The 26,047-nt window shown below is 67.2% G+C and overlaps 4 protein-coding genes across 8 annotated transcripts in view; 3 read left to right on the forward strand and 1 right to left on the reverse strand.

Annotated features, from left to right (window-relative positions):
* DAZAP1 (DAZ associated protein 1) overlaps window positions 1–1,676 on the forward strand; it is a 26,927-nt gene extending 25,251 nt beyond the window's left edge. For all 4 annotated transcript variants that reach the window (XM_082495401.1, XM_082495402.1, XM_082495403.1 and 1 more), the window contains one exon: window positions 668–1,676. In XM_082495401.1, coding sequence (XP_082351527.1) covers window positions 668–840 — 173 coding nt within the window. In that variant the 3' untranslated portion in view covers window positions 841–1,676. The remainder of the gene's footprint in view (window positions 1–667) is intronic.
* The window catches only part of RPS15 (ribosomal protein S15), a 22,828-nt gene extending 16,948 nt beyond the window's left edge, over window positions 1–5,880 (forward strand). Inside the window, exons 1-4 of one of the 2 annotated variants that reach the window (XM_082495405.1) lie at window positions 3,581–3,619; window positions 3,985–4,070; window positions 4,769–5,003; window positions 5,715–5,880. In XM_082495405.1, the coding sequence (XP_082351531.1) occupies window positions 3,617–3,619; window positions 3,985–4,070; window positions 4,769–5,003; window positions 5,715–5,828 (438 nt within the window). In that variant the 5' untranslated portion in view covers window positions 3,581–3,616 and the 3' untranslated portion in view covers window positions 5,829–5,880. Of the gene's footprint in view, window positions 1–3,580; window positions 3,620–3,983; window positions 4,071–4,768; window positions 5,004–5,714 lie in introns of those variants that run through there. The other variant, XM_082495406.1, reaches the window with a different exon arrangement.
* A 6,380-nt stretch (window positions 5,881–12,260) lies between these two features.
* APC2 (APC regulator of WNT signaling pathway 2) lies at window positions 12,261–21,844 on the forward strand (the record flags this gene model as incomplete). Its single annotated transcript, XM_082495262.1, has 14 exons — window positions 12,261–12,416; window positions 12,546–12,636; window positions 12,730–12,898; window positions 12,987–13,095; window positions 13,191–13,304; window positions 13,662–13,739; window positions 14,523–14,615; window positions 14,708–15,092; window positions 15,251–15,346; window positions 15,487–15,626; window positions 15,725–15,802; window positions 15,894–16,010; window positions 16,091–16,305; window positions 16,390–21,844. The coding sequence occupies exons 1-14, from the start codon at window positions 12,276–12,278 to the stop codon at window positions 21,842–21,844; spliced, it is 7,281 nt and encodes a 2,426-aa protein (XP_082351388.1). The 5' UTR covers window positions 12,261–12,275.
* A 1,856-nt stretch (window positions 21,845–23,700) lies between these two features.
* GZMM (granzyme M) lies at window positions 23,701–25,365 on the reverse strand (the record flags this gene model as incomplete). Its single annotated transcript, XM_082495335.1, has 5 exons — window positions 23,701–23,927; window positions 24,139–24,393; window positions 24,693–24,837; window positions 24,964–25,142; window positions 25,273–25,365. The coding sequence occupies 5 exons, from the start codon at window positions 25,363–25,365 to the stop codon at window positions 23,712–23,714; spliced, it is 888 nt and encodes a 295-aa protein (XP_082351461.1). The 3' UTR covers window positions 23,701–23,711.
* Window positions 25,366–26,047: the final 682 nt, after the last annotated feature.

Below are 26,047 nucleotides of genomic sequence, written 5' to 3' on the forward strand. Positions count from 1 at the left end.
TTTTTTTTTAATTGACTATTCCTTGAAAGAGAGGCTGATTAGTTAATTAAAATACATATTCAGGCAGCAGTGCCCCGTTTTTTGAAAGGGAGTTTAAGATTGTCTTCTCCAGTGCATGTTTCCAGCGACGGCAGTTTCCAGGGAGGATGGTGAAGCTGACTCTGCAAAGCCCGAGTCGAATAACTGCGCAGTCAGTCTGAGGTGCTGCAGTTTAATAGCCGTGAGATTTCAGGAAGAACTTCCTTGCAACATCTTCATCTCTGCTGAACCTGACAGTACAAGTTTTTAGCCAATAAACAACCCAACCCAAACCAAATAAAAATACACTGAGAGTGAGCTGACAGCACACCTGCAGGCCGCTTCAAGCTTCTGAACAGCCGTAATACGATAGTTTAACTACCGGCCTGGGTAGGATTGCCTCAAAAGGGAAAACTACCATTTCTGATACCTCTTCAGCTCTGCTTTTTGCCTGTTTCTTCTGTGTGAGAAGGTAAATAATTGCGAGAACTGAAAGCGGCTGCTTATCTTAATGTGTCAGATGGAGGTGTTTGTTCCTGGGCCGTGTGTGGGGGGAGGCAGCGGCGTCGGGTTGTGGATTTGCGTCTCTGTCGCTGCACGTGTGGGTGATACCGGACGCTCACTCTGCCCTTTTTCCCCTTCTCCTCAGGGTATGGACAAGACTTGAGTGGTTTTGGACAAGGTTTCTCTGATCCCAGCCAGCAGCCCCCTCCCTACGGAGGCCCCTCGGTGCAGCCATCCAGTGGCCCACCTGCCGGAGGAAGTGGTTTTGGACGAGGACAGAACCATAACGTGCAAGGATTTCACCCCTACCGGCGCTAGCGTGGGCTGGCAATCAGGGAATTCTGTCCACACAGGGATGTCTGGTACCAGCTGAACCCAGGAATCCCAGACTTCTGAACTTGTGACAATCACATACTTGATGGAAGAAAAACCTAACAACATTTTTTTTTTTTTTTTTTTCCGGGGGGTGGGGGAAGATGGCTTCTGAAGGCAAAGCTGTGGGTGTTTGGACTGCAGTTTTTAAATATTTTCCTTTCTCTAACCCATCAGCACAAATAAAGAAAATGTCACTGGTTCAAACTACAGGGTTTTAAAAATGTCTTCAGCTTTAATTCAAAACTTCAGGTTTCTTTTTTTTGAAATTATTTTTTCCTGAGCCTTTGTTTTACCGTATATTGTAAACTTTTATGTTTAAAAGAAAAAAAAATATATACATTTACAGATTGTGAAATTTTTAAGAGAAATTTTCTACTATGTATGCTGGCTTATTTTTTAATTTAAAACAGGGTTTCCGTTAGCACTGTTGGAAGTGAGGGTAAGCTGCGACCCCCTTACTCCTGACGTTAGTGGTGGGGCGGGTGGTTCAGAAACTCTGGGAGTTAAAAGAAATCTACTGAGTGTATTTTGCTGTTGTTACCTGATGGTGTAGAGCTGGTAACAAGGCAGGTGCAGACTTGTTGATGCACAGAGTCACTTACGAAGCGCAGTGTTAGATCTGTGCTTCAAACGCTTTCAAATCCTCTGTGGATTTCGTTAGGGGTTAACGGAGGCCTTGTTAAGATGTAGATTTCCCTCAGGCAAAAGGTTTAGGTGCATTTTGCACTAACCAGTGATTACCCCTGGTTTGAATAAAGAGAAGTACATTTGGATTAGAAACACAAGCCTGTCTCCACTTTTTTTTTTTTTGTCTTTTGACAAAAAAGTTTTCTTGTGAATTTGTGTTTTCATGAGAAATCAATTGGCAGCCTGGAAAATCATGTCTTAACACCAGCGTACAGGCTTTCGCTGTGCCTCAGGGGACTGTTAAGCTACCAGCAGGGGAATTAAGTCAGCAGTTCTCGGTTCCCCTGCCCGCCTCGTGAGCGAACTTGCGGGGCCGGGTCTGTGCTGGCAGGTTCGCTTCAGAGGGGCTGAGGAGCTGCTGGTGGCTGTGACCTGGGGCGGATTTGACATGGTGAAGGGCTCTGGCACCGAGTCCCCCAAACCCGCTGTCCCCAGAGCTGCAGTGGGGCTGTGCCCTGGGTCACCCGCGTGTTGGAGGCTACGACGGCTGGGTTGAGTGCTGCTCTTCATCTGACCTTGAGGCTCCGGCACGCTGTGAAACATGCATTCCTACAAGGAGCTCGTGTAGAGATACCTCAGGGATTTGTGCCCCTCGTGTCTCTCTCTCCCCACTTTTGAAATCCAGAAGGAATCTTGCTGGTGACATGATTTACCTGTGCATGCTGCCGGGTCACGTTCCTGATTTCTGTCCTGCTGCAGTAGGCGTGCTCTCACTGCCTCCGCTGGATGATCACCTTGCTGTGTGCTTCCTTTTGGGGGGGGGGGGGTGTTTCTCTGTGACTGCTGAAAGCAGCATAAAATGGGGATTTACGAGCATCTTATTGTGTAGATTAGTGTCCATAACGGTTCGACCTGGGGCTTCTCGAATATCGATTCAGTGTTTCTCATTTAAATGTGGGGTTAAGCCCATGGGAAGCCAAGTGTCCTGACACCATCAGCCAGTGCGGTGCAGTGGAAGGGGTTGGTGGCTCAAAGGCAGTGACAGGCGCCGCGTTGTCCGTCCTTCGTACGCGAGTCTGAGGCAAACGGCTGGCTCCGAACCGAGTCCCATCCAAGGGACCTTCTCCCCGGGGGTGCGTACTGCCAGCGGTGCAGCGGGGCTGGTGTGCTCTTGTTAATCACTATTAATAGGGCTTAACTCCGCAGGTACGCATCATGCGCTGCTGCAGGTTTAAAAGACTCTTATTGCAGGAGCGGACGTGGCGTTGCTCAGCACGACGTGAAATTGGGGATGTGTTGGGACTGGGACGCATCGGTGGCGCTGGAGGTCACTGGGTTACTCTCAGAAGGAGGTAGAGCGGTTCGGAAGGTGGTTGTAGTTCGTGTGGATCGCACCGGTCCCACTCGCCATGCCTCCTCTTGGCTCTGCTCCTCGCTCCGTTACTTCCACAAGCATGCATGCTTCCCTGCCGGAGCGGGGCCGCTGCTCTGGTGTTCCCCGTGCCCCGGTGTGGCTCTGTGCCCTGCCTTGACGTGGTGCGGCTGCTTTCGCTCCTCCATGAGGGCTGCTGTGTGAAATACGCTGTGGAAAACGGCTCAGTGCAGAGCCGTGGAGCTTCAATGGCACGTGGGATGGAGGGAGACCTCTTCTTGGAGAAAAGGTGTTGGAGACAGACGCCTTCTGCGCAGAACCAGCTCCGGGTCAGCCCCAGCTGTTACACCCACCCGAAACTCCTCTCTGCCCAGGGATGAACCGACCCGACCTGTGCCGAGGGATGGCGGTGGCGGCGCGTGGCTGCAGCACCGGGTGGCCGTGCCGTGAAGGTGACGTTGAGGGTGAAGGTGACTCTGATCCCCGCTTCGGGTCCCGCCGTGGGCAGCGGGAAGGAGCAGCTTTGCCGTGCCGGTTCTCCAGTAACCCCCCCTCCCCCGGTTATAGCGGACACGCCGTGTTCCTGCGGGCCGCGGCCCCTTTAAGGCCAGCGTCTGCGGAAGGGGGCGGGGCTTCTCGCTACTTCCGCCCCGCCGCAGCTCTCGCGAGATCCGCCGCTTCCGGCCCGAGCGCGGCCCTTTCCGAGGAGCCGCGTCCAAGATGGTGGGTGCGGGCGGTGGCGCCGGCGGTTCCTATCGGGTTCCATCCTCTGCGGCGGCGGCCGCTGGGGGTTGGGGACGCCGCCGCAGCCGAAGTCGGTGCGGCCTCTTCCCCGGGGGGCGGAGGGATGGCGTCCCCTGGGCCCCGTCGCCGCCGTGGCCGTCCCGGCCGGGCCAGGCCTCGGCGCGGAGGGAACCCGGTTGCCCAGGCTGGGCCCGGCGGAGCCGAGGGGGGCGGGGCGCGGGCGGGGGGAGGCGGCGGCGGGGCCGGCGGAGCTCGGTGCCGGTGGCCTTCCCCTGTGCCGGGGGGGTGAGCGCGGGTCCCGGCGGCCCTGACCCCCCCCATCCCCCCCGGGGGTCCCGCTGCAGGCGGAGGTGGAGCAGAAGAAGAAACGAACCTTCCGGAAATTCACCTACAGAGGGGTGGACCTGGACCAGCTCCTCGACATGTCCTAGTAAGAGCGGGGCCGGGCCGGGCCGGGGCTGTCCCCCGCTGCTCGGGCTGAGTTAAAACACCTCCAGTACCCCGGGACTGGGCGGGTCCGCAGTTCCTCGCTGGGCTGTTGTCCCGCTTTGAGGACTAAGCCCAAACCACGAGGGCTGCTTGTGGTGGGGCCCCCGACATCGGAAGGACCTGTTGGAGTGGGGCCAGAGAAGATGCTGGGAGGGCTGGAGCCCCTCTGCTGGGAGGACAGGCTGGGAGAGGTGGGGGGGTCAGCCTGGAGAAGAGAAGGCTCCGGGGAGACCTCAGAGCCCCTTCCAGTGCCTAAAGGGGCTCCAGGAGAGCTGGGGAGGGACTCTGGATCAGGGAGGGGAGCCGTGGGACGAGGGGGAACGGTTTGACACTGAAAGAGGGGAGATTGAGATGAGATCTGAGGAAGAACTTCTTGGCTGTGGGGGCGGTGAGCCCCTGGCGCAGGGTGCCCCGAGGAGCTGTGGCTGCCCCATCCCTGGAGGGGTTCAAGGCCGGGTTGGACGGGGCTGGGAGCAACCTGGGCTGGGGGGAGGTGTCCCTGCCCAGGGCAGGGGGGTGGCACTGGGTGGTCCCTCCTTAACCCAAACCTGTCTCTGATTCTAAGTCCCTGAGTGGGTGTACAGCTGCCAGTGCAGGGTGCCCGGGGAGCTGCGGGCTCAGTCTCTCCATCCCTTCCAGTGAGCAGCTGATGCAGCTGTACAGTGCCCGGCAGCGCCGGCGTCTCAACCGCGGGCTGCGTCGCAAGCAGCACTCCCTGCTGAAGCGCCTGCGCAAGGCCAAGAAGGAGGCGCCGCCCATGGAGAAGCCAGAGGTGGTGAAGACCCACTTGCGGGACATGATCATCCTCCCCGAGATGGTGGGCAGCATGGTGGGCGTGTACAACGGCAAGACCTTCAACCAGGTGGAGATCAAGGTGAGGCGTTACGGCAGCATCCCGAGAGCTCGGTCCTGATCTGAGCTGAGCATCCCGACTACATCTGTGTTAATTTTTTAATGCTTTGTGTCATCCTGCTCCTGCTCTGTGACTGAGGGGGGGTTCGGGGCTCTTTCCTGGAGCAAACCAGGCCCTGAGGGACGCGCAGGAGTGTCCATCCCCACTCGCAGAGGTGACCTGAGGCCTCATGAGGCTTCAGTGCAGCTTGGGGGTGACTAAAGAACGTGGCTGGTGTGAGCACGTGTGTGCTGCTGCGTTGGGGGGCCGTGCCCGTGCCCGCCCTGCACTCAGCTGTTTGCTGGCGACAGTTTCCGATGAAACAGATCTGTGAGGTTTCCTGGGAGTGGAATAACCTGGGGGTGGTGTGACCTGATACCGCTGGTGGGATTGAATGGCATTTGCTGCCGGTACCTGGTATTAAATCCAACCTGGAAGCGCACGGGAAGGCGGTGTCTCCCCTCTGCGGGGAGGCGCGGTGCTGGTCGGGGGCAGAGGGAGCCCCTCATCCCTCTGAACCCCTCTGAGCCCTTTGGCTCCCCGCGGGCCCGGCAGCGCCCATTGCCCGCAGGCGCTGGCAGTGCCTGCTCTGTGTGCCGCGCTGCCAGAACAACCAGGGCTTCTGCTGGCGCAGGGCTGAGGGTTGGAGCTACTGCTGCTGCCTCCAACATGGAGCTCTCCTTTCTCTTCCAGCCCGAGATGATCGGCCACTACCTGGGGGAATTCTCCATCACATACAAGCCGGTGAAGCACGGCCGACCCGGCATCGGTGCCACCCACTCCTCCAGGTTCATTCCTCTGAAGTAGAGCGCTGCGGGGAGCCTTTTCCACCTGTAAATAAAGAGATTTCTCCCCAGTGTCTCTCTCCTGGTCTGGCAGTTTGTGGGGCTGCGGGCGGGGCGTGGGCTGGGGCACAACACTATCAGTCTTTGTCATGATACGATGTTTTCCCGAAGGTTTCCCTGTGGTTTTTTGGCACTCCTTTTCGGTAAATGCGCACAGCAAACACATCTCTTCAAGTGGGTTTATGAGATGAATGAAATTCCTTGTGTTTTGCTGGGAAGCGGTGACCGGCGCTTCCTTCTACCTGACCGTGTCTGCGGCATTTGGAGCACGGTCTGGGTCACCCCAGTGTGCGGTGAAGGGCTCTGCTGGGGCAGGTAAAGCCAGCGGAGGGAGGGGGGGGTTCCCAGCACTTCGGAACCAGCCCCTCTCCTGGGGGAAGCTGCCAAGGCCACATCGTGGGACACCTGAGATCCCAAACCACTGTTTTCTCACCTTAAATTAGGGATTCTGAAGGCTTTTGGCGTAGGCGCAGTGGTGGAGCTGGTGGGTGGCGGTGTGGGCTGGGCGGGAGGAACGTTTCCTGTGGCAGGGCTGGGGGAGAAGCACTGGTGCTTTCATCCCCGCCACCGCCCTGACTGTGGGGATAGCGCCGGCACCCCCGTCCTGCCCCAGCACCTCTCCGGTGTCGTGGCGATAGGTGTTGGCACAACCTGTGCTGGGGAAACCTCGCGACCTCCAGGCGGGCAGTGACACCAGCACGCGGCCACAGTGTCCTGCTGCTGGAGATGGGCAAACGTGCTGATGGTCTCATCCCAGTTTTACCAGGATCGAGCAGCCGCTTCTCTGCCCTGCGTGGCCTCGGCACAGGGAGCCGCTGGGCTCAGCACCGGCCCGGGCTCTGGTCACATTGGGCAAGGGGAGGGGGACAGTGGGTGCCATGCTCGGGGCCTTGGGGACATGCCAGGCTCAGGAGACAGTTTTGCTCATCGCTGAGCGTGTCACGGCGTCTCTCAGGGCCTGGCATCGGCCCTTTCCTCCCCCCGGGTGATGCTGTGGCATGACCGGGGCTGTTTGTCCCTTAGGGAAGCTCTCGGTGTCACCGGGCTCCGGGTCCCTTTTGTTCAAGGTGACTGTGACCCTGCTGGTGCAGCTCCCGCTGTCGGAGGGGGGGCAGGGCTGGGGGCGCTGTGCCCACCCGGGTCGTGGGTGCACCCTCAGCGCAGGTCCCCTCTCCCCAAACCAGCCCCAGCCCCTGGGGACCCCCCGGGGGGGGACAGGACCCCCTGGCCAGGAGGTGGGTGACGGTGGCCTCAGCGTGTGTGGGGCACAGCACAGGTCATGGCCACGGGCGGAGCAGCAGGATGGGGCCCGGGGCTGGATGTGGCCCCCACTTGTGTCCAACCGGGCCCCGCTCGGTGCTGGGGGGGGGCACAGGCCACGGGGGCTCATCGGCCGGGGGTCCCACTTGCCCCGGGGGGAGGCTGAGCCCCCCGGGCACGGTGACAGCCCCGGCCGGGGCGGAGGGGGGCAGATTTAGCCCCAGAACGGGGGGAACGGGGCAGATCCTGAAACCCCCAACGGTTTGGGGGGGCTTGGAAAAGAGACGGGGGGGGGGGGACGGAGACCTCCGCGGGGGGTGGGTGGGGGGTGTCCTTCTCCCCCCGCCCCGGCAGCAGCCCGGGGGGGCGCCGGGAGCCCCCTCCAACGGCGTCGCTGGAAAATCCCGTCCGGGAGCGGCGCGGGGGGGGGGCGGGGGCGGGATGCGGCTGCTCGGGGCCGCGCCGGCTCCTCTCCCAGCTCCGCGCCGCCGCCGCCGCCGGGGATGAGGTACGGCCGCACCTGCCCCCCCCGGTCCCCCCCCATCCCCCCTCGGTACCCTCCGGCACCCCCCGACCCCCCGGGGGTCCCCGCGGCTCCGGCCGCTGCAGCCGCCGGGGGTGGGGGGGACAGGGAGGGGCTGTGCGGGGGGGGGGCTCCGGGCCGGGAGGGGTCGGTGCCGGGGTGCGGGGAGGGCTGGATGCGGCCGGGGGGGGTCCCGATCTGAGCCCCCCCCCCCCGCGGCGGTGGGTGCCCCCGGCCCCGACTGCGCTGAATGTGCCGTCATGCGGCGGGCGCGGCTCCATCCCGGGGACCGGGGGGGGGGTCCGGGGGAGGGGAGCTCGGGGGATCTGGGGGGATCGGGGGGCCCGGGGGGGTGGGGTCGGGCAGCATTTAGCCCCCGCATCCCCCATCCCCGGCTGCGGGGACAAAGGGCGGACAATGCCGGGGCTCGGCCGGGGGGGGGGGCAGCACCCACCGTCCCCATCCTCATCCCCATCCTCATCCCCATCCTCACCCTGCGGGCGGGGGGGGCGCGGCTGGGGGGGCTCCCCGCTGGGATGGCAGCATCTGTGTGTCCCCCCCCGGTGCGGGCTCGCCCCCCACCCGCGGAGCCCCTCCCGATGCTCCTCGGCCAAACCGCCCCCCCCGGCGGGGCCGATGCGGGAGGTCGGGGCTGAGCCCCGCACCCCAAATCCGCCCCCCTCCCCCCAAACGTGCCCCTCAAAAGCCTCATCCCCCAAACCAGCACCCCAATGCTGCCCCTCCGACCCTGAACCCCCAAACCCACATCCCCGCGGGTGCAGGATCTCGGGGGGTCCCGGGGCCATATCCCCGGGCAGGGGTGTCCCCAGACCCCCCCCCGGTGTGGGCTGTGGGGTGAGTGCTGCCCCGGGCACGGGCGGGTGACGTTGCTGCCCTCCGGCCCCAGTTCCCACAGCCGCCCACGGCCACGCTGCCTGTGGGGTGGGTCATGGGGTGGGTCATGGGGGTCCCTACACGGGGGGTGTCTCTGCTGGGGGCGTGGGGGGACCCCAGTTCTCGCCCCTCCGGGGCCCTGCCAGGGCTCCACATGAGTCCAAAGGCCGCGGTGTGTGTGTGTGTGCACGCGTGTGTGTGCAGCATACGTGCGTGTGTGCACACGTATGGGGGAGCAGCTGCTGTGCGGGGGCGTGGGAGGGACGTGGGTGCTGCGGGGGGGGGGCAGATGCTGTGCGTGGGGAGGGAGCGGGTCCTGTGTGCCCCCCGTGTCCCCAAGTGTGTCCCCAAGTGTGCCCTGAGTGTGTCCGTGCCACCCAGGAGCCGGGGGGGATGGGGGGCTGTGTGCGTGGGGCCGGCCTGGTGCTCCCTGGGGTGGGTTTGCTGTTGGTTGGGGGTCCCCGGGGCCACCGCAGGCGACCGGGTCGATCAGCGGGAGCTGGTGACAACACGCTGTTTGTTTAACGTCCCCGGGGGCTCCGGGAGCCGCAGCCGGTCGGGGGGCTCAGATGTGGCTTCTGCCGGAGGTGGCTGCGCTCGGCTGATGCTGCGGTGCTGGGGCCGATGGTGGTCCCCGTCTCCGTCCCCATCCCCAGTGCTGCCACCGGGCTGGAGGGAGCCGAGGGGTGCGTGGGGTGCATAAGGTGTGTGGGGTGCACGGCTCCCCCAGCCCTGCCCTGCTCTGCCCAGGCCAAGGCGGCCCCGGCCAAGGTGGCACAGTGCGGTGGGGGGGGTACGGTGCGGTGGGCAGCGTGGAGGGGCACAGTGGGCCGCGGTGGGCAGCGCAGCGCGCAGTGGGTGCAGTGGGCAGCGCGGTGCGGTGGGCAGCACGGAGGACACGGTGGGTGCGGTGGGCAGCGCAGATGCTGCTTCTCCACCCACTGATTTGGTGCAGCATCAGCTCGGGACGGTGCCGGCCGGACGCGGGCCCGGGCAGTGGCTTCAGCCGGTCCCGGGGTGCCCCGAGCAGAGAGGGGCAGCCGTTGGGTGTCGGGGGAGAGGGGTCCCCGGGGCCCTGAGCCATCGCACCCCCCCAGGGTGTGCCCGCGGTGGCCCACAGCCCTGCCTGGCACCCGCCACAGGGACGCCGGCAGCCCGTGGGGGGGACAGTGACCCTCACGGTGTCGGAGCGCGGGCTGCCGAAGCAGAGCTGCAGCTCTGCCCCCCCCTTTCCCGCAGCCCCGGCCCCCCCTTTCCCCGTTGTGTCTAGACGCTTCGCAAATGCAGGTGCTGCGGCGGCGGCCCCTCCCCGCAGGCTGCAGATCCCCGGCGCTGCTGCGGGCCGCTGCGCTCGGCCGTCCCTGCCAGGGGACCCGGGGGTGCAGAGCTCAGCCCCCCCCTCATCAACCCCCAGCTCCCCCCCCTCCCCCCCCCCGCCCCCCCCCAGGCTCCCCTGGCCGGGGCAGGAGAGGAGCAGGAGCTGGGGGGAGGCTGGGGGGAGGGGGGCTGGTGGTACCCCAACCCTGAGGCTGCACTGACAGCCCCCCTCCAGAGCTGGGGGGGGTCCCACAGACTGGCCACCGCCCCTCTGAAGGGCTGCAGACCCCCCCAGCCGCCCCCCCCCCCCCCAGGTTCTTCCAGCCGCGCTCTGCCCCGGCAGCATCCCACCCCCTGCAAGGCAAAGCTGTCACCGCAGAGCTGTGGGGATGGGGGACTCGGGGGGGGGGGGGGGGGGGGGAATGACAGATCTCCGTGTCTTGGGTTCCCCCAGCAATGGGGCTGCTGCCCGGGGTGTCCGGCAGCCGCATGGCCCAGCCCGTCCCGACCCGCTGCAGCGTGACACAGCAGCGTGGGGAGGGCGGCCGGAGCACCCCCCGGCATCGCGCAGGGCGGGGGCACCCCCAGAGCAGCCCCGGGGGAGGGGGCTCAAGCAGCACCCACCCCCAGCCGAGGGGGGGGGAGTGCAGACTCTGAGCAGTTCAACCGGCGCTGAGAGGTTTGGGGTGTTGGGGGGGCGGGAGGGGGATGTGCTGCCCTGTGGGCACAGGGATCCCCCCCCGGCTTTCATCCTCCGCCGCGGTGTCCCGCAGTGCTGAACCCCCCCTGTGTCTGGGGGGTGCTTGGGGAGGGCCGGGGACCCGCCTGTGCTGCCCCATCCTCTGTCGCCATAGCAACGGGAGGTCCTGCTGAGCCTGCATCCCGCATCCCGCATCCCGCATCCCGCATCCCTCATCCTGCATCCCTCATCCCTCATCCCTCATCCTGCATCCCGCATCCCATACCCCCCCCCTCCTGCATCCATCATTGTCCGTCCTTCAGCCCGTGTCCGGCATCCCCCATCCCCCATCCCACACCTCCTGTCCCTCCACCACCGCCCACCCTTTGCTCCCCCACCCCACACACCCCCTGCAGCCCCCCCCCCCCCCCCCCCCCGGGTTATTTCTCTCCTGGGGGGTATTTTCTGCCTGGGCAGCGGGAAGGGGTTGGGGAGGGATTTATTCCGTGGGGTCTTTGTCTCACTCTGGAAGCGTGGGGTGGGTAGAGCTGGTGATGGGGGGGGGGCCCTGCAGTGGGACCCAGGTGGGGCCGGGGGGGTTCCCCTGGCTGGTGTGGGGTGCAGGGAGGAGGGAGAGGTTTGGAACGGGGGCCGGGATGGCTCCTGGGGTGGGACGGACATCAGTGGGGCCCTGGTGGTCCCACCACTGCCCAGAGGGGCCTCTGTGCTGGCTGGGGGGGGAAGGGGGGGCGCGGACCCCCCCGAAGGGAGGCAGAGGGATCCCAGGGAGTTCGGGAGCCGCCGTGGGGCAGCTTTGGGTGGGCAGTGACGGGGGGATCGATCTCTGCCCTGGGCGGCCGCTGTCCTTGACCCTGCTGTGGCGGGGGGGACACACGGGCCCGATCCTGCCCCTGTGCTGTGGGGGACGTGGGGAGGGACGAGGCCACGGGCGCTTTGCTCACGCTGAGATAGGGGGGTGCAGTGGGGGGGGGAGGGAGAAGGGGACACCCCTCCTCTGCTGTGCGAGCCCCCCCCGCCCCCGTCTGTGCACACCCATTGCACGCACACTCGTGCTCACACGTGGCGCTGACGAAGGCGGCGCGGGGCCGTGGCGCTCGTGGCTGCCAGCCGGACCCGCTGGGGGGTGACGAGGGGGTCCCCGTCCCTGTGCCCGTCCCCCCATGCCCGCCTGTGTCGGCACCGCGGGTCCCCCCGGCAGGTGCGAGGGGCGGCCGCGGGCGCTGCGGCACAGAGGGGGTTTGGGGGGGCCGGGGGCGGCTGGGGGGGGGTGGGGGGGAATAGGGGGGCCGAGGGGGGACAGAGAGGGGCCGGGGGCGCTGCCGGGGGGGCCGGGGCTGTCCCTGCTGCGGGAGGGAGCGAAGCGAGAGATGGTTCGGAGGAGGAGAAGACAAAAGCGAGACAAAGGGGGAAGGGAGCGGAGAGCTGAGCGGCTGCGGAGGATGGGAACCAGGCAGGGGCTGGGGGGGCTGGGGGGGCCGGCAGGGGCTGGGGGGGCCGGGGCTGCCTGGGGGGGGCCGGACACGCACCCCGTGCTGGGGATATCCCTTTTGGGAGGCTTTGGGGGGGGCACCAGCTCTTGCCGGGGGGGGGGGTGGGGGTGGGGGGATCCCCCGGGCTGTGCTGCGGTGGGGGGGGGGGAGGCTGCAGGGAGCACCCCGGGGTGTTGCCCACCTCTGCCCCCCCCCCCGCCAAAACAGGCGCTGGAGGAGGTGAAGATGTCCGGCTCCATCGCCTCGTACGACCAGCTGGTGCGGCAGGTGGAGGCGCTGAAGAAGGAGAACAGCCATCTCCGGCGGGAGCTGGAGGACAACTCCAACCACCTCTCCAAGCTGGAGAATGAGACCTCGGACATGAAGGTGAGGACCAGCCTGGCGGGGGCGGACGGACGGACACGGACCCCACGCTGGGGCTGCGGTGTAAGGCACGTGGGGGCTTCCCTCTGCGTGTCCCCCGCCCCCTCCCCGACGGCTCCATCCCTGGTTTAGGAGGTCCTGAAGCACCTCCAGGGCAAGCTGGAGCAGGAGGCGCGGGTCATGGTGTCCTCGGGGCAGACGGAGGTCCTGGACCAGCTGAAAGGTGGGTGCCCAGGCAGGGGGTGGTGGGGGGGTGGTGGTGGTGGGGGGGGTGTCCCCTCCGAGCCCACCCTCACCCTACTGTCCCCGTCCCCAGCCCTGCAGATGGACATCACCAGTCTCTACAACCTCAAGTTCGCCCCGGAGGTGGCCGGAGCCGGGCGCAGTGCCGAGGACAGCCCCCCGCCGCCCGCGCCCCACCGGGACGGTGCCGGGGACTTGGGCAGAGCCACCCTCCGGCTGCTGGAGGAGCTCGACCGGGAGAGGTGATGGGGGGGGGGTTGGGGGGTGCACAGGGCTGGGGGGAGCAGGGGGGCCGGAGGCTGCGCTGACGGGGGTCCCGGCCCTCCCCAGGTGCTTTCTGCTGGGCGAGATCGAGAAGGAGGAGAAGGAGAAGGTGTGGTACTACGCGCAGCTGCAGAGCCTGGCCACGCGCCTGGACGAGCTGCCCCACGTGGAGACGGTGAGTGGGGGGTGTCCTGGAACCCCCCCGGGGGCCCCGGGGTGCAGGCAGGACCCCGTCCCCCTCACGCCGTCCCCCTCCTCTGCCCCCCCCAGTTCTCCATGCAGATGGATCTCATCCGGCAGCAGCTGGAGTTCGAGGCTCAGCACATCCGCTCGCTGATGGAGGAGCGCTTCGGGACGGCGGACGAGATGGTGCAGCGGGCGCAGGTCAGGGTGGGGGACACCCCCCCAACAGACATACCTCCCACCCTGTGCCCAGGGCGGGGGGCTCCGGCTGCCTTCCCACTCCGTCCTGCCATCTCCAGCCCCTCTGCACCCTCCCACCCGCTCCCCCCCTGCACCCTCCCACCCGCTCCCCCCCTGCACCCTCCCACCCAGCTCTTTGCACCCTCACACGCAGCTCCTCGCACCCTTGCATCACCTCCATGAACCCTCGCATCACCCCCGTGCACCCTCACCCCCAGCCCTGTGCACCCTCATGCCTGGCTCTGGGGGTCCCGCGGAGGGGGTGGGGGTGTGTGGGGGGTGTCCCAGCCCTCGCTGACACCCCTTCTGCCCCCCCAGATCCGGGCGTCCCGGCTGGAGCAGATCGACAAGGAGCTCATGGAGGCGCAGGACAAGGTGCAGCAGCCGGAGCCGCAGGTATTGGGACCAGGGGCCATCGCTGGGGCTTGTCCCCGGTCCCTGCGGGGCGGCGGAGCCCGGGCAGGGTGGAGGAGGGGGCCAGGCACGGCCCCCCCCCGCCATTGTCCCCGTCCTGTCCCCATTGCCCGCCGGCGCGGCACAGCCAGGGCTTTGTGTGGCTCGGGCACCGTGAAATGGGCAGTTGCCATGGAGACGAGAAGTAGGCCATGGCGCGCGGCGGGCGGGCGCCGTGGCTCCCTCAGCATCTGCCGCCGGAGCTGCCAGGGCGGGCACCCTGCCATCGCCCACGGCCCCGCCATCGCCCACGGCCCCGCCATCGCCACGGCCCCACCATCTTCTCTGCCCCCTCCATCATCCAGGGTCCCTCCACCACCCCCAGCCCCTCCATCACTCATGTCCCCGCCATCACCCATGGCCCCTCTATCATCTCTGCCCTCTCCATCACCCGTGTCACCTCCATCAGCCGTGGTCCTCCATCACCTCCATCACCTCCATCGCCCCCAGCCCCTCCATCGCCCCAGCCAGCCCCACATCCCGCACAGCCCCTCCATCGCCAACCCACGCAGGCAGCGGTCGCCCACGGTCTCCCTTTCCCGAGCCGGCTGCTGTGGTAGCACCCCCCCAATCAGCCCCGATTCCGGCTTGAAATACCACCCCGGCATTGACGAAAGCAACAATTGCAATGACTGAGAAATGCACCAATTTAATGGCACCCGGAAAGCGGGGAGGGGGTGAGGATGGCGCGTTGCAACCCACCCCCGCCTGCCCCCTCCTCTGCAGCTCTGCGGGAAGGTGCTGGGCATGGAGGGGGACGGCAGCCTGGACCCCCCGACCCACCCCGAGGAGGGGGGCAGCAGCCTGGGCAGCAGCAAGGTGAGGGGCAGCTGTGCCGGAGCGCGGCTGGGGGGTGGGCTGCATGGCGGGGGGGGGGCGACCGTGAGTAACCCCGAGTCCCCCTCCCGCAGGTGGAGGTGGTCTTCTGGCTCCTGTCCATGCTGGCCACGAGGGACAAGGACGACATGTCCCGCACGCTGCTGGCCATGTCCAGCTCGCAGGAGAGCTGCCAGGCCATGCGCAAGTCGGGCTGCCTGCCGCTGCTCATCCAGATCCTGCACGACTCGGACGGCGAGCCGGGCCCCCCCGAGAGCCCCACCGGCGCCAAGGACGCCCGCATGCGTGCCAACGCCGCCCTCCACAACATCGTCTTCTCCCAGCCGGACGAGGGGCAGGCCAAGAAGGAGATGCGGGTGCTGCACGTGCTGGAGCAGATCCGCTCCTACTCGGAGACCTGCTGGGACTGGCTGCAGATGCAGAGCCGGGACGGGGGCAGAGGCCCCGAAGGCGGCGCGGGTACGGGGCGAGCGGGGTGCCGGTGTGTGTGTACACACGTGCATGGTGGCGCACGCGGCTGGGAGCATCCCCGCATGCTGGAGGCGGTGGGCAATGGTGGTGGGGGGGCATCGCTGCCAGACACCCCAGGGCTGACCCCCCCTACCTCCTCCCCGCAGCGCCGGTGCCCATCGAGCCCCAGATCTGCCAGGCCACCTGCGCCATCATGAAGCTCTCCTTCGACGAGGAGTACCGGCGGGCCATGAACGAGCTGGGTGAGGGCGGGGAGGGGGCTCCATCCCTGTTGCAGCCGTCCCTGCCCACCCTCCTCCCCAGCGCAACTGGGGAGGGGGTGCCAGGGGGGAGCGAGGGGGAGGGGGGCATTGCCTGAGTCACCCCCCATCCCGTCCCGCAGGAGGGCTGCAGGCGGTGGCTGAGCTGCTGCAGGTGGACTACGAGATGCACAAGATGACCAGCGACCCCCTGAACTTGGCGCTGCGGCGCTACGCGGGGATGGCCCTCACCAACCTCACCTTCGGCGACGTGGTCAACAAGGTCGGGGGTGGGGGTGGTGGGGTGTCTGCGAGGTGGGGAGCGGGGCTGGGTGGAGGGGGCCATGGCATTGCCCTCATCACCCTCATCCTCCCCCGCAGGCGACGCTGTGCTCCCGCCGGGGCTGCATGGAGGCCATCGTGGCGCAGCTGGGCTCCGACAGCGAGGAGCTGCACCAGGTGGGTGCCGGCAGCGCGGGGGGCTCTCCTGGGGAGGGGGACGGGCACGGGGACGGTCCCTGCGCCCACCCACCCCGCTCTGCCCTCCCAGGTGGTCTCCAGCATCCTGAGGAACCTCTCCTGGCGGGCCGACATCAACAGCAAGAAGGTGCTGCGGGAGGTGGGCAGCGTCACCGGGCTGATGCGGTGCGCGCTGCACGCCGGCAAGGTGAGCACCGGGACGGGCGGGAGCAGGCACCGGGGTGACCGGACTGGGGCTGACGGGTGTGTGTCCCCTCCCCGGGACAGGAGTCCACGCTGAAGAGCGTCCTGAGCGCGCTGTGGAACCTGTCGGCGCACAGCACGGAGAACAAAGCCGCCATCTGCGGGGTGGAGGGAGCCCTGGGCTTCCTGGTGAGCACCCTCACCTACAAGTGCCAGAGCAACTCGCTGGCCATCATCGAGAGCGGCGGCGGCATCCTCAGGAACGTCTCCAGCCTCGTCGCCACGCGGGAGGACTACAGGTGAGGGTCGGCGTGGGGTGGGGACGGCGCTGGGGAGGGGGTCAGGGACCGTGCTGATGGCCGGGGGTCCCCCGTGTCCCGCAGGCAGGTGCTCCGGGACCACAACTGCCTGCAGACGCTGCTGCAGCACCTGCGCTCGCACAGCCTCACCATCGTCAGCAACGCCTGCGGCACCCTCTGGAACCTGTCCGCCCGCAGCCCCCGCGACCAGGAGCTGCTCTGGGACCTGGGGGCGGTCAGCATGCTGCGCAACCTCATCCACTCCAAGCACAAGATGATCGCCATGGGCAGCGCGGCCGCTCTCCGCAACCTGCTCACCAACCGGCCCCCCAAGTACAAGGACACCGCCGTCGTCTCGCCGGGGTCCTGCATGCCCTCGCTCTACATGCGCAAGCAGAAGGCGCTGGAGGCCGAGCTGGATGCCAAGCACTTGGCCGAGACCTTCGACACCATGGAGAAGCAGAGCCTGAAGAGCCAGAGCGCCAAGAAGCCGACGCGGCACATGGAGAGCCTGGTGAAGGACTACGCCTCCGACTCCGGCTGCTTCGACGATGACGAGGTGCCCAACATTTCCACTGGTGTGGAGACGGCCAGCGCCTCCGTCCTCTCCATGTTCCTCAACTCCTCCTTCCTCCAGGGGCAGGCGCTGCCCCGGGCGCTGGCGCAGAGGCGATGCCCCGAGCCGGAGAAGGACGGCAGCAGCAAGCCGGCCGAGCCCAAGAAGCCGCCGCTGCCGGAGGATGACGTCTCACTGGCCGCCGAGAAGTTGGCCAACAAGATCTCCAGCACGGTGGCCAAGATCGACAAGCTGGTGGAGGACATCTCCACCATGCACACCTCCTCGGATGACAGCTTCAGCCTCAGCTCGGAGGACCACTGCCTGGACTGGCAGTACGGCCCCGAGGAGGTGCACGAGGCGCGTGCCCAGTCCTGCTCGCCGTGCCGCCTCTCGGACGCCGGCGGCTTCGCCAAGCGGGAGAGCCTGAGCCGGGCGCACACGCTGCTGCGGCTGAAGACCGCCTACACCAGCCTATCCAACGACAGCCTCAACAGCGGCAGCACCAGCGACGGCTACTGCACCAAGGAGCACATGAAGCCCTGCACCAGGGCCGCCTTCCTCGACTACCGGGATGAGCTGCAGCGGTACCAGAAGCGGCCGAGCCGGCTCGACCTCAAGAGCATCCTGGGTGGCAAGCCGGAGCGGGTCGAACCCCCCGTGCTCAAGGGCAGAGACCCGGCCGAGCCGGACAAGCCGGAGCAGCGAGACCTGCCTGAACGGGCCAAGAAGACGGTGACTTTCCCCAGCCCCAAGGCGCTGGAGAAGGAGCCCGAGTGGAAGAAGGAGGCGGGCAGCAAGGTGTCCCCCGACCCCCAGGTCCGCACCATCAAGCTCTCCCCATCCTACCAGCATGTCCCCCTGCTCGAAAGCCTGGCCAAGAGTGGTGCGGCCGCCGGCGCTGGCCACCACCCCTCGCTCCTGGGCAGAAAGCAAGCCTGGCTGCCCCCAACACTGCTGCAGACAGCTGAGACCCTGAGCAAGATCCCGGAGAAGCTGCCGGCCCACCCACCAGCCACAGCTGAGCAGGAGTCGGTGCAGAAGTACTCGGTGGAGGACACCCCAATCTGCTTCTCCCGGTGCAGCTCCCTCTCCTCCCTCTCCTCGGCTGACAACGTGCTGGACGGGCAGAGCCACAGCGAGAACGACCTGGACAGTGACTCCTCGCTGGAGATCCTGGAGATGGAGGAAGGGGATGGGGAAGGTGAGGATGGGAGCCAGGAGAAGGAGAAGGAGGCAGATCCGGGCCTGGCCACGCCGGTGGGAATTTCCCAGCCCATCACCATCCCCTTCCCGAAGCGCGACAAGGTCTTCCTGCGGGAGTCATCACCATCACGCCAGGAGGACCTCACGCCCTCGAGCTCCTCAGAGAACTACATCCAAGAGACGCCACTGGTGATGAGCCGCTGCAGCTCCGTCAGCTCCCTGGGCAGCTTCGAGAGCCCTTCCATCGCCAGCTCCATCCAGAGTGACCCTTGCAGCGAGATGATCAGCGGCACCATCAGTCCCAGCGAGCTGCCCGACAGCCCTGGGCAGACCATGCCTCCCAGCCGCAGCAAGACACCCCTCTTCGAGCTGGGCTGCCAACCGGAGAAGGAGACGAGCCAGTTCAACATCCAGTGGGAGAACAATGTCAAGAAGTTCATGGAGATCACCGACTTCAAGGAGCGCTTCCAGCTGCCCCAGGACTTGGACTCCATGGTCTACTTCACGGTGGAGAAACCCAACGAGAACTTCTCCTGTGCCTCCAGCCTGAGCGCCCTGCCCCTCCACGAGCACTACGTCCAGAAGGACGTGGAGCTCAAGCTGATGCCCACCTTCCCAGAGAAGAACAGCCTGAATTTTGTGGCTCACGAGAAGCGGGAGGAGCGGCGGGAGGAGCGGTACCTGGACGGCCGGCGGCGTGCCGACCGCCCTGAGCCCCCCTCCGACGACGACATTGAGATCCTGAAGGAGTGCATCAGCTCCGCCATGCCATCCCGCTTCCGCAAGGTGAAGACTTCCCTGCTCTCCGGCCAGGTCCTGCACCCCCAGACAAAGAAGCCGGTGCACGTCCCCGTCTACATGCTGGTGCCGGCCCACACGCACCCCGGCGTCCCCAAGCACCTGCGTGCCACCGCCCGCGACCTCTTCAAGGACGACGACTCCTTCACCGACTCGGCCGACGGGACCCCCGTCAACTTCTCCAGCGCCGCCTCGCTCAGCGACGAGACCCTGCGCTACCCGGCCGCCGAGGAGGCTGAGCACCCCCGCGGCCCGGGGATGGGGCGCCCGGCGGGGGTCCTGCCCGAGGGGCACCGGGAGGTGGGCAACGCCGGCACCATCCCGGCCAGGAGAGCCGCCTCCGGCAGCTCGGCGCCCGCCCGGCTGAGCTCAGCCTGCAAAGGGAAAGCGGGGTCGAGCCGTGGCCAAGGCGGGGAGGGGAAGCGGGGCCAGACCCCCCCGAAGAACGGACCCAGCCTGGAGCTGGAGGTGGGGAGGACCAGCGGTCCCCCTGGGAGGAAGGATGCTCCCCAGGAGGACGGGGTGGCCTTCCAGTCGCTGTGCCACACCACACCGACGGAGGAAGCCGTCTACTGCTTCTACGAGCAGGACTCGGACGAGCTGCCCGAGGCGGGCAGGGAGGTGGCCGGCAGCAGAGCCCAGCCCGGCCGGGCGCCCAGGAGGGAGCGCTGGGCTGGCTCCATCCCCCGGAGGGATCCCGAGCCCGTTCCCCGACCGGTGAAGGCAAAACCACAGAACAACCTCATCGCCGATGAGACGCCGCCGTGCTACTCCCTCAGCTCCTCCATGAGCTCCCTGAGCGATGCCAACCTCTCCGACGGCGAGGAGCGGGGTCAGCCCTGCGGCAAAGCCCCCCGCCCACGGTCGGCCATGGCGGCGGGGCAGGCGCAGGGGGGCTCCCCCAGCTCCCCCAGCCTCAACTCGGAGGATGACCTGCTGCAGAAGTGCATCGGCTCGGCCATGCCCAAGCGCCGGCGGCCCTCGGCTCGCCGGAGGATGGCGGAGCGCAAGCAGAAGCCGCCAAGCGCCGTTGGGAGGGAGCGGAAGGCGGAGGTGAGGCATCGCCCTGCCGAGGATGCCAGCTCGGACCGGGGCTCGGACCTGGACAGCGTGGAGTGGCAAGCCATCCAGGAGGGTGCCAACTCCATTGTCACCTGGCTGCACCAGGCTGCTGCCTCCCTCTCGCGGGAGCCCTCCTCCGAGTCCGACTCCATCCTCTCCTTCGTATCGGGGCTCTCGGTCGGGTCCACCCTGCAGCTCTCCCTGGGCAGGCAGGAGAAGAAACGGGCCGGCAGCGTGGCCGGCAGGGATGCGGCGAGAAGGGAGCACAGCAAGAGCCGCCCAGAGAGGAAGGACGCGCCGGGTGCCCGTCCCACCGGCCGCGGAAGCTCCAGGGCGGAGCGGAGCCCGGCGCCCACCAAGCCGGTGCCCAACCTGCCTGTGGTCTTCCGCGGCAGGACGGTCATCTACATGCCCAGCCTGGCCAAGGACGCCCCCAGCCCGCGGGCCACCCCGAAGAAAAGCCCCGTGGCCAAGCCAGAGGCTCCGCCGGCCAAGAACCTCTCCCTGAGCCAGCAGCGCTCGCGGAGCCTGCACCGGCTGGGGAAGCCCCCCGAAACCGGGGACCTGGCGCTGCCCAAGAGGAGTACGACGCCGCCTGCCCGCATCGGCAAGGGACCCCCTTCCTCGGGCTCCTCCCGCACCTCCACCCCCTCCCAGCACGCACCCAAGAAGCTGCCGTCGCCCTCCCAGCTCGCCAAGCAGGCTCCCCCGGCCGCAGGCAAGGCGGGTGGCTCGCCCTCCCCACCGGGACCCCCGGCCAGAGCCGCGGCCCCCAAGTCTCCAGCCCCCAAGCAGTCCAAGACGCAGAAGTCGCCCGTCCGCATCCCCTTCATGCAGAAGCCCAGCAGGAAGGTGCTGCCGGGCCGGGGGGCCATGCCGGTGCTGGAGGAGCAGGCGGATGGCGGTAAGGCACGGGGCGGTGGGCCGGGGGGCAGCCGGCTCAACCTGGTGCGGATGTCCTCCACCCGTTCCAGCGGGAGCGACTCGGACCGCTCCGGCTTCCTGCGCCAGCTCACCTTCATCAAGGAATCCTCCAGCCTGCTGCTGCGGCACCGCGCCGAGCTCTCCCCGGCGCAGCCGTCGGCCTCGCTGCCTCGCCGCGCCTCCCCGCAGCGCAGCCGCGCCGCCCTGCCGGCCGTCTTCCTCTGCTCCTCACGCTGCGAGGAGCTCAAGGCGGCCAAGCCGGCAGCCCCCAGCCCGCGACCCCTCGTCCCCAGGGCTCAGCCTGCTGGCAAAGCCCCCGCCGGGGCCAAACCGCCGCGGAGGACCAGCTCCGAGAGCCCGTCCCGGCTGCCGGTGAAGACCAGCATCCCTGCGCCCGAGCCCTTCAAGAGGTACTCGTCCTCGCCCAACATCAGCGTGGCGCGGAGGACGGGCAGCCCTTCCTCTGTCCTCTCCGCCCGCTCGGAGGCTTCGGCGCGGCGGCGGCAGACCGAGGCGGTGCCCAGCGGGCAGCCGGCGAAGCCACCAGTGGTGGTGATGAAGGGCACGTGGCGGAGGATTCGGGACGAAGACATCCCCCACATCCTCAAGAGCACGCTGCCCTCCTCCGCCCTGCCGCTGGCGGGCACCGGCGAGGAGGAGCGCCCCGGCACCCCCAGCCCCAGGAAGACCAGCGACGCTGTGGTGCAGACCGAGGACTTCTCCACCGCCAAGACCAACTCCAGCACCTCTCCCACGCTGGAGACCCGCGAGGGGCCCCCGCACACCCGCGCCGCCTGCGACGGCGAAGCCCCGGCCCCCACCAAGGCCGCCCTGCCCATCTCCTTTGGCCACGAGGCGCCGGCCGGGACCTTCCCCGCCAGCCGGCACGGCTCCCCGAGCAGAGCTGCCCGCGTCACCCCCTTCAACTACGTCCCCAGCCCCATGGCAGTGACGGCGGTGGCCGACAAGGCGGTGGAGAAAATCCAGGCTTGAGCAGCTGCCACCCGTGAAGCCCCCGCGAGGGTCCTGTGAAGCCCCCCTGCCCCACGGAGCTGGCCGGGACTGCGCTGGTGGGGGGAAGAGTGACACGGGACAGCTGGGGACCGGGAGTCACCCCAACCCGCTGCCTGCCCCGGCTGGGGTCTCGCTCTACCAGAGCATCACGGTCCCCAGCGCCGAGGACCGGGCAGAGCCAGGGGGGGCCCGCTGGGTGCCGGGACTGAAGCTGATGCCCCAACTTGGGGTGAGTCTCGGTGGCCATCTCCTCCTGCCGATGGACATCCCAGGACAAGCCAAGGGTGAAGCCGTGTCCCCATGTCCCCCCGTCCCACCCACCTGCCCTGGGGCAGAGGCTGAACCAGGGCCTGATCCTGCATGCCGGGAAGACGGCACGCCGCGCCCCAACGCCAGGTCTCCGCCGCATGCTTCAGCTCGCCTCGGCACCGACACCCGGCTCTGCCAGCAATCCCAGCTCGTTTATTAACGGGGGGGAAGGGAAAGCACGGCGGGATCAAGGCTGGGAGAGGCTTCGTGGGGGGAGAGCGCATGGCTGGGGGGAGAGGGGGCTGGGACCCCCCATTTGTGCTGTTGGAGGCTCTTAATTAAGGTGCACAGCTGATTACTAACGGGTAACGTGCAGCCACGGTGCTTGCACTGGTTCAAGGTGGTTTTGGCTGGAAAAGGCGCGGAAGGAGCTGGGCAGGCGCTCGCTGGTGGGTGGCCGGGGTCCGAACGGGCTCATCCCGGGGGGCGGCCGCTCGCAGCGTCGTGTCACAGGGCTGGGGAGCTGCCCTGGGAGGGGACAGGGTGCTGAGCTGGCACCGGGGTGCCCAACCCCTGGGGAAGGGTCTGGGACCCCTCACCCCCCCCATCCGCAGCCCCCCCAGCCTCCCGCCCCGGGCTGGAAGAGCGCCGTCCCGGCTGGCAGCCGGCATCCCGGCACGTCCCCGCGGGGTGTGGAGACGAATCCATCCAGGACTGGATTACGCCCACAAGCACGGGGGCTCCCAGCCCCAAAACACCGGGGATGTCCCCCCTCCTGCTGCCAGCGCTGGGATCGGGGTGTGCGGGAAGCGCCTCGGCCCCGGGGAGTGGGACGGGCTGTGGAGGGACCCCCACCCCCGATCCGGGTGCTCCCCGGCCCCCCCGGGTGCTCCCCGACCCCTTGGGCGTCTCCCAGTCCTCCCACCCTACAGCTCGCTGCCCACTTTGGAAGGGGTGACCTATGAGCCCCCCACATACCAGTGCCACGGGGGGGGCTGCAGGGAGAGGAGGGGCTATGGGGACATGTGCAGGGGACACAGGGATACGCACAGAGGGCTGTGGGGACACAGCGAGGGGCTCTGGGGGGTGGCACCGGGGCCGCGGGGACATGCAGCAGGGCCACAGGGGTACGCATGGAGGCCAGGGAGACCCCAGGGCTGTGGGGACATACACGGGGGGTCCCCAGGGATGTGAACCGGGGTGGTGGGGATGTGCACCCCCCGCTGCCCGCTGGGGACCTCGGCTCCGGCACGGCACTGCACTCCGGGACCCGGGGTGGGGGGCTGAAGAAAAGGGGGGGGTCAAAGTCCCCAGGGGCAGCATGTGTCCCCACTCCCGAGTGCCATAACGGAGCGAAGGATGCGCCGGGAGGGCCAGCATCTCCCCACGCGCTCGGCCGCGGCCCCGGGTTCAAGCCCCACCACCCAGCCCCGCTCTTGCCCGTCTCTGCTCCGCGTGTGCCCGTCGGCTTCAGCCCCCCCCCCTGCGGACAACCCCACCGGGTCCCGCGGTGCCCTGCTCCCCCCTTCGCTGTATGTATGTACCAAGGATGTTATTTTACCGGGACTCTGGACAGTATTAAGAATTAAAAGCCAACCTATGTAAATAGGAAGGGGTGGTCTGTCTGTCCCGTGCGCCCGGGCTGGGGGGAGCCACAGCCCCTCCGGAGCATTTTCTGGATCCATTTCTTATGCTTCACAGCCGAGGTGGCAACCGGAGGCTTGAAAGGGTCAGTGGGGTTGGGGCTGCTGAAGGACAGCACGCCGGCCACCGCCGCCCGCTTCCCGCACACCAACGGGCCCCCGGAGTCACCCTGGGTGGAGGCGACAGTGGGGAGAGGATCCCGACTGGGGTCCAGGGACCCCCTCCCCCATGGCCGAGGGGACATCTGGCCTCTCTGCTCAGGGTGAGCATCCTCCCCGGCGTCCCCCGTGCCCAGGAACGGTGGCTCAGGGGGGCTGCAGAGCTTTGCAGCCGGTTGGTCCCGGTGCAAAGCCCTTTACCCCCCCCCCCCAGCTCCTCACCTTAGAGGGTGCTGAGCCCCTGTGGCGTCCCTGGAAGCAGATCATGGTGGAGGCGATTTCGCCGTCCCAGAAGCGGCTGTTGTTGCACATCCGCACGTCCATCACCGTGACATCCAGCTCCTGCAGCGTGGGCGAGAGCCGCCCGCGCCCGGGGGGTCCCCAGCCCGCCAGGCTGCACGCCGCCCCCGCCGCCGGCTCCCGCCCCAGCAGCCCGATGAGCCGCCGCGTCCTGCTCAGCTTCACCGTCCCCTCCAGCTGCGGGCAGGGTGACAGGCAGCGTCAGACCCCGCCATGGCGGCGGGTGGGCGGCCGAGGGGGAGCATCGAGCTGGCGCAGCACCCGCAGGAGCGGGGAGATGTCACCGAGGTGTGAAAGCGCTCGGAGGTGAGAAGAGGAAATGTCACCCAGCCCCTTGCCGTGGCTATGAGCACGGCTGCACCCGCACGGTGTGAACCCGCTCAGCCCCGTCTCCAACAGCGCTTCCTGGCAGTGCTGGCGGTGACGCTCCTCCAGCCCCATGGCCAACCCTTCCCCACGGCCAGCGCAAACCCCACCTGGAGCAGGAGAATGTCATTTTCCATTGTTTGGTTGTCGTAGTCAGGGTGGGGACAGACTGCCCGGATGGCGAAGGTCTGCGTGTCCGCCCCGTGGTCCCGCAGGCTGTGCAGCCCCACCACCACCTTCCCGACGGACCTCGTCCTGCCCCGCGGCGGGAGGCGGCGTCAGTGGGAGCACAGTGCCGGCCACAGCCTGGTGCCGGCCACGTGGAAACCCACCAAGACCCCCGTCCCTGTGCCGGGCAGGATGCGGCCGCTCTGGACTCACCCCCGAGGGAAGCAGTGGGCGGCCGTCAGCACCCACCGCTTGTGCAGCAGCGCTCCCCCGCAGGCGTTACCTTCCCTGGACTGGATGAACACCATGTAGGGTCTGGAGTGGGGTTTGGCCTCGTGCCCCCCGATGACCGACGGCTGGAGCCAGCTGCTCACTGCCGGGGAGAGGAGAGCCTGTCCCCATCCTGCTGCCACCAGTCGGCTGCTCCACCGAGAGGAGAAGGCTGAGGGTCCCCAACCACTCTCCCCCGACCCCCCAGTGCATCCAGCAACCCCATCCCTGCAAGCCAACTGCCACCCCCACCGGCCACCCCAACCCACCGCCCCGGTGCTCACTCAGCCCGGCCGAAGGGAGGGTCAGCAGCAGCAGCAGCCCCAGGTGACCCCTCGTCCCCATCCCTTGCAGCGTGGCAGCCCCCGCCTGCTCCATGTCCCTCTGCGGTGGCAATGTGATGCTGCCGCACTCCCCACCGAGCCAGTGCAGTGGCAGAGGTCCCACGTCACGTGTGACAGCGGTGCCGGGCTGCAGCGGGGCTCCGACCCCGCTAAGGGGGACAGGAAGGGGAAGAGGTACCCACGGGGCAGAACAAACACCTTGGGAGGGGGTGGAAAACCCACAGCGACGCTGATGCTCCCTGGGGTTTGACTTTGACCTCACCTCCTGTTCAGCAAGTGACGCGGGGGTGTGCAGACAGAAACTTGCATCTTCAGTTCTCCAAGAAGTGTTTTTAATGAGATTTGTGACAATCCCCAGTGCCGGGTGACCCGTTCCCGCCACCTTTATTAGCAGCAGAGGCCAACTCTGCTCCCACCACCATCGCTGCGGGGCCAATGGCCCCCAAACAGGCCGCAAAACCAGACCCCCCACTCACAGTCCCTCAGCTCTTCGTTTTGGAGGATGAGGCAGACCGGGCTTTGCTCGCGGCTGAGTGGCGCGTCCTCAGGCTGTGCACCAGCCTGTCGAAGAAGAACTCAGTCTGGTACTCCAGCTCAATGAGGTGCTGCAGGAAGGGAGGCACCTCGGCTTTTTTCACGCCCACGTACACGGGGATCATCTTGGTGCCATGGCAGTGGATGAT

Source organism: Vanellus vanellus (assembly GCF_965231255.1).
Source record: "Vanellus vanellus genome assembly, chromosome: 25".
In the NCBI taxonomy this organism is placed as follows: Eukaryota; Metazoa; Chordata; class Aves; order Charadriiformes; family Charadriidae; genus Vanellus; species Vanellus vanellus.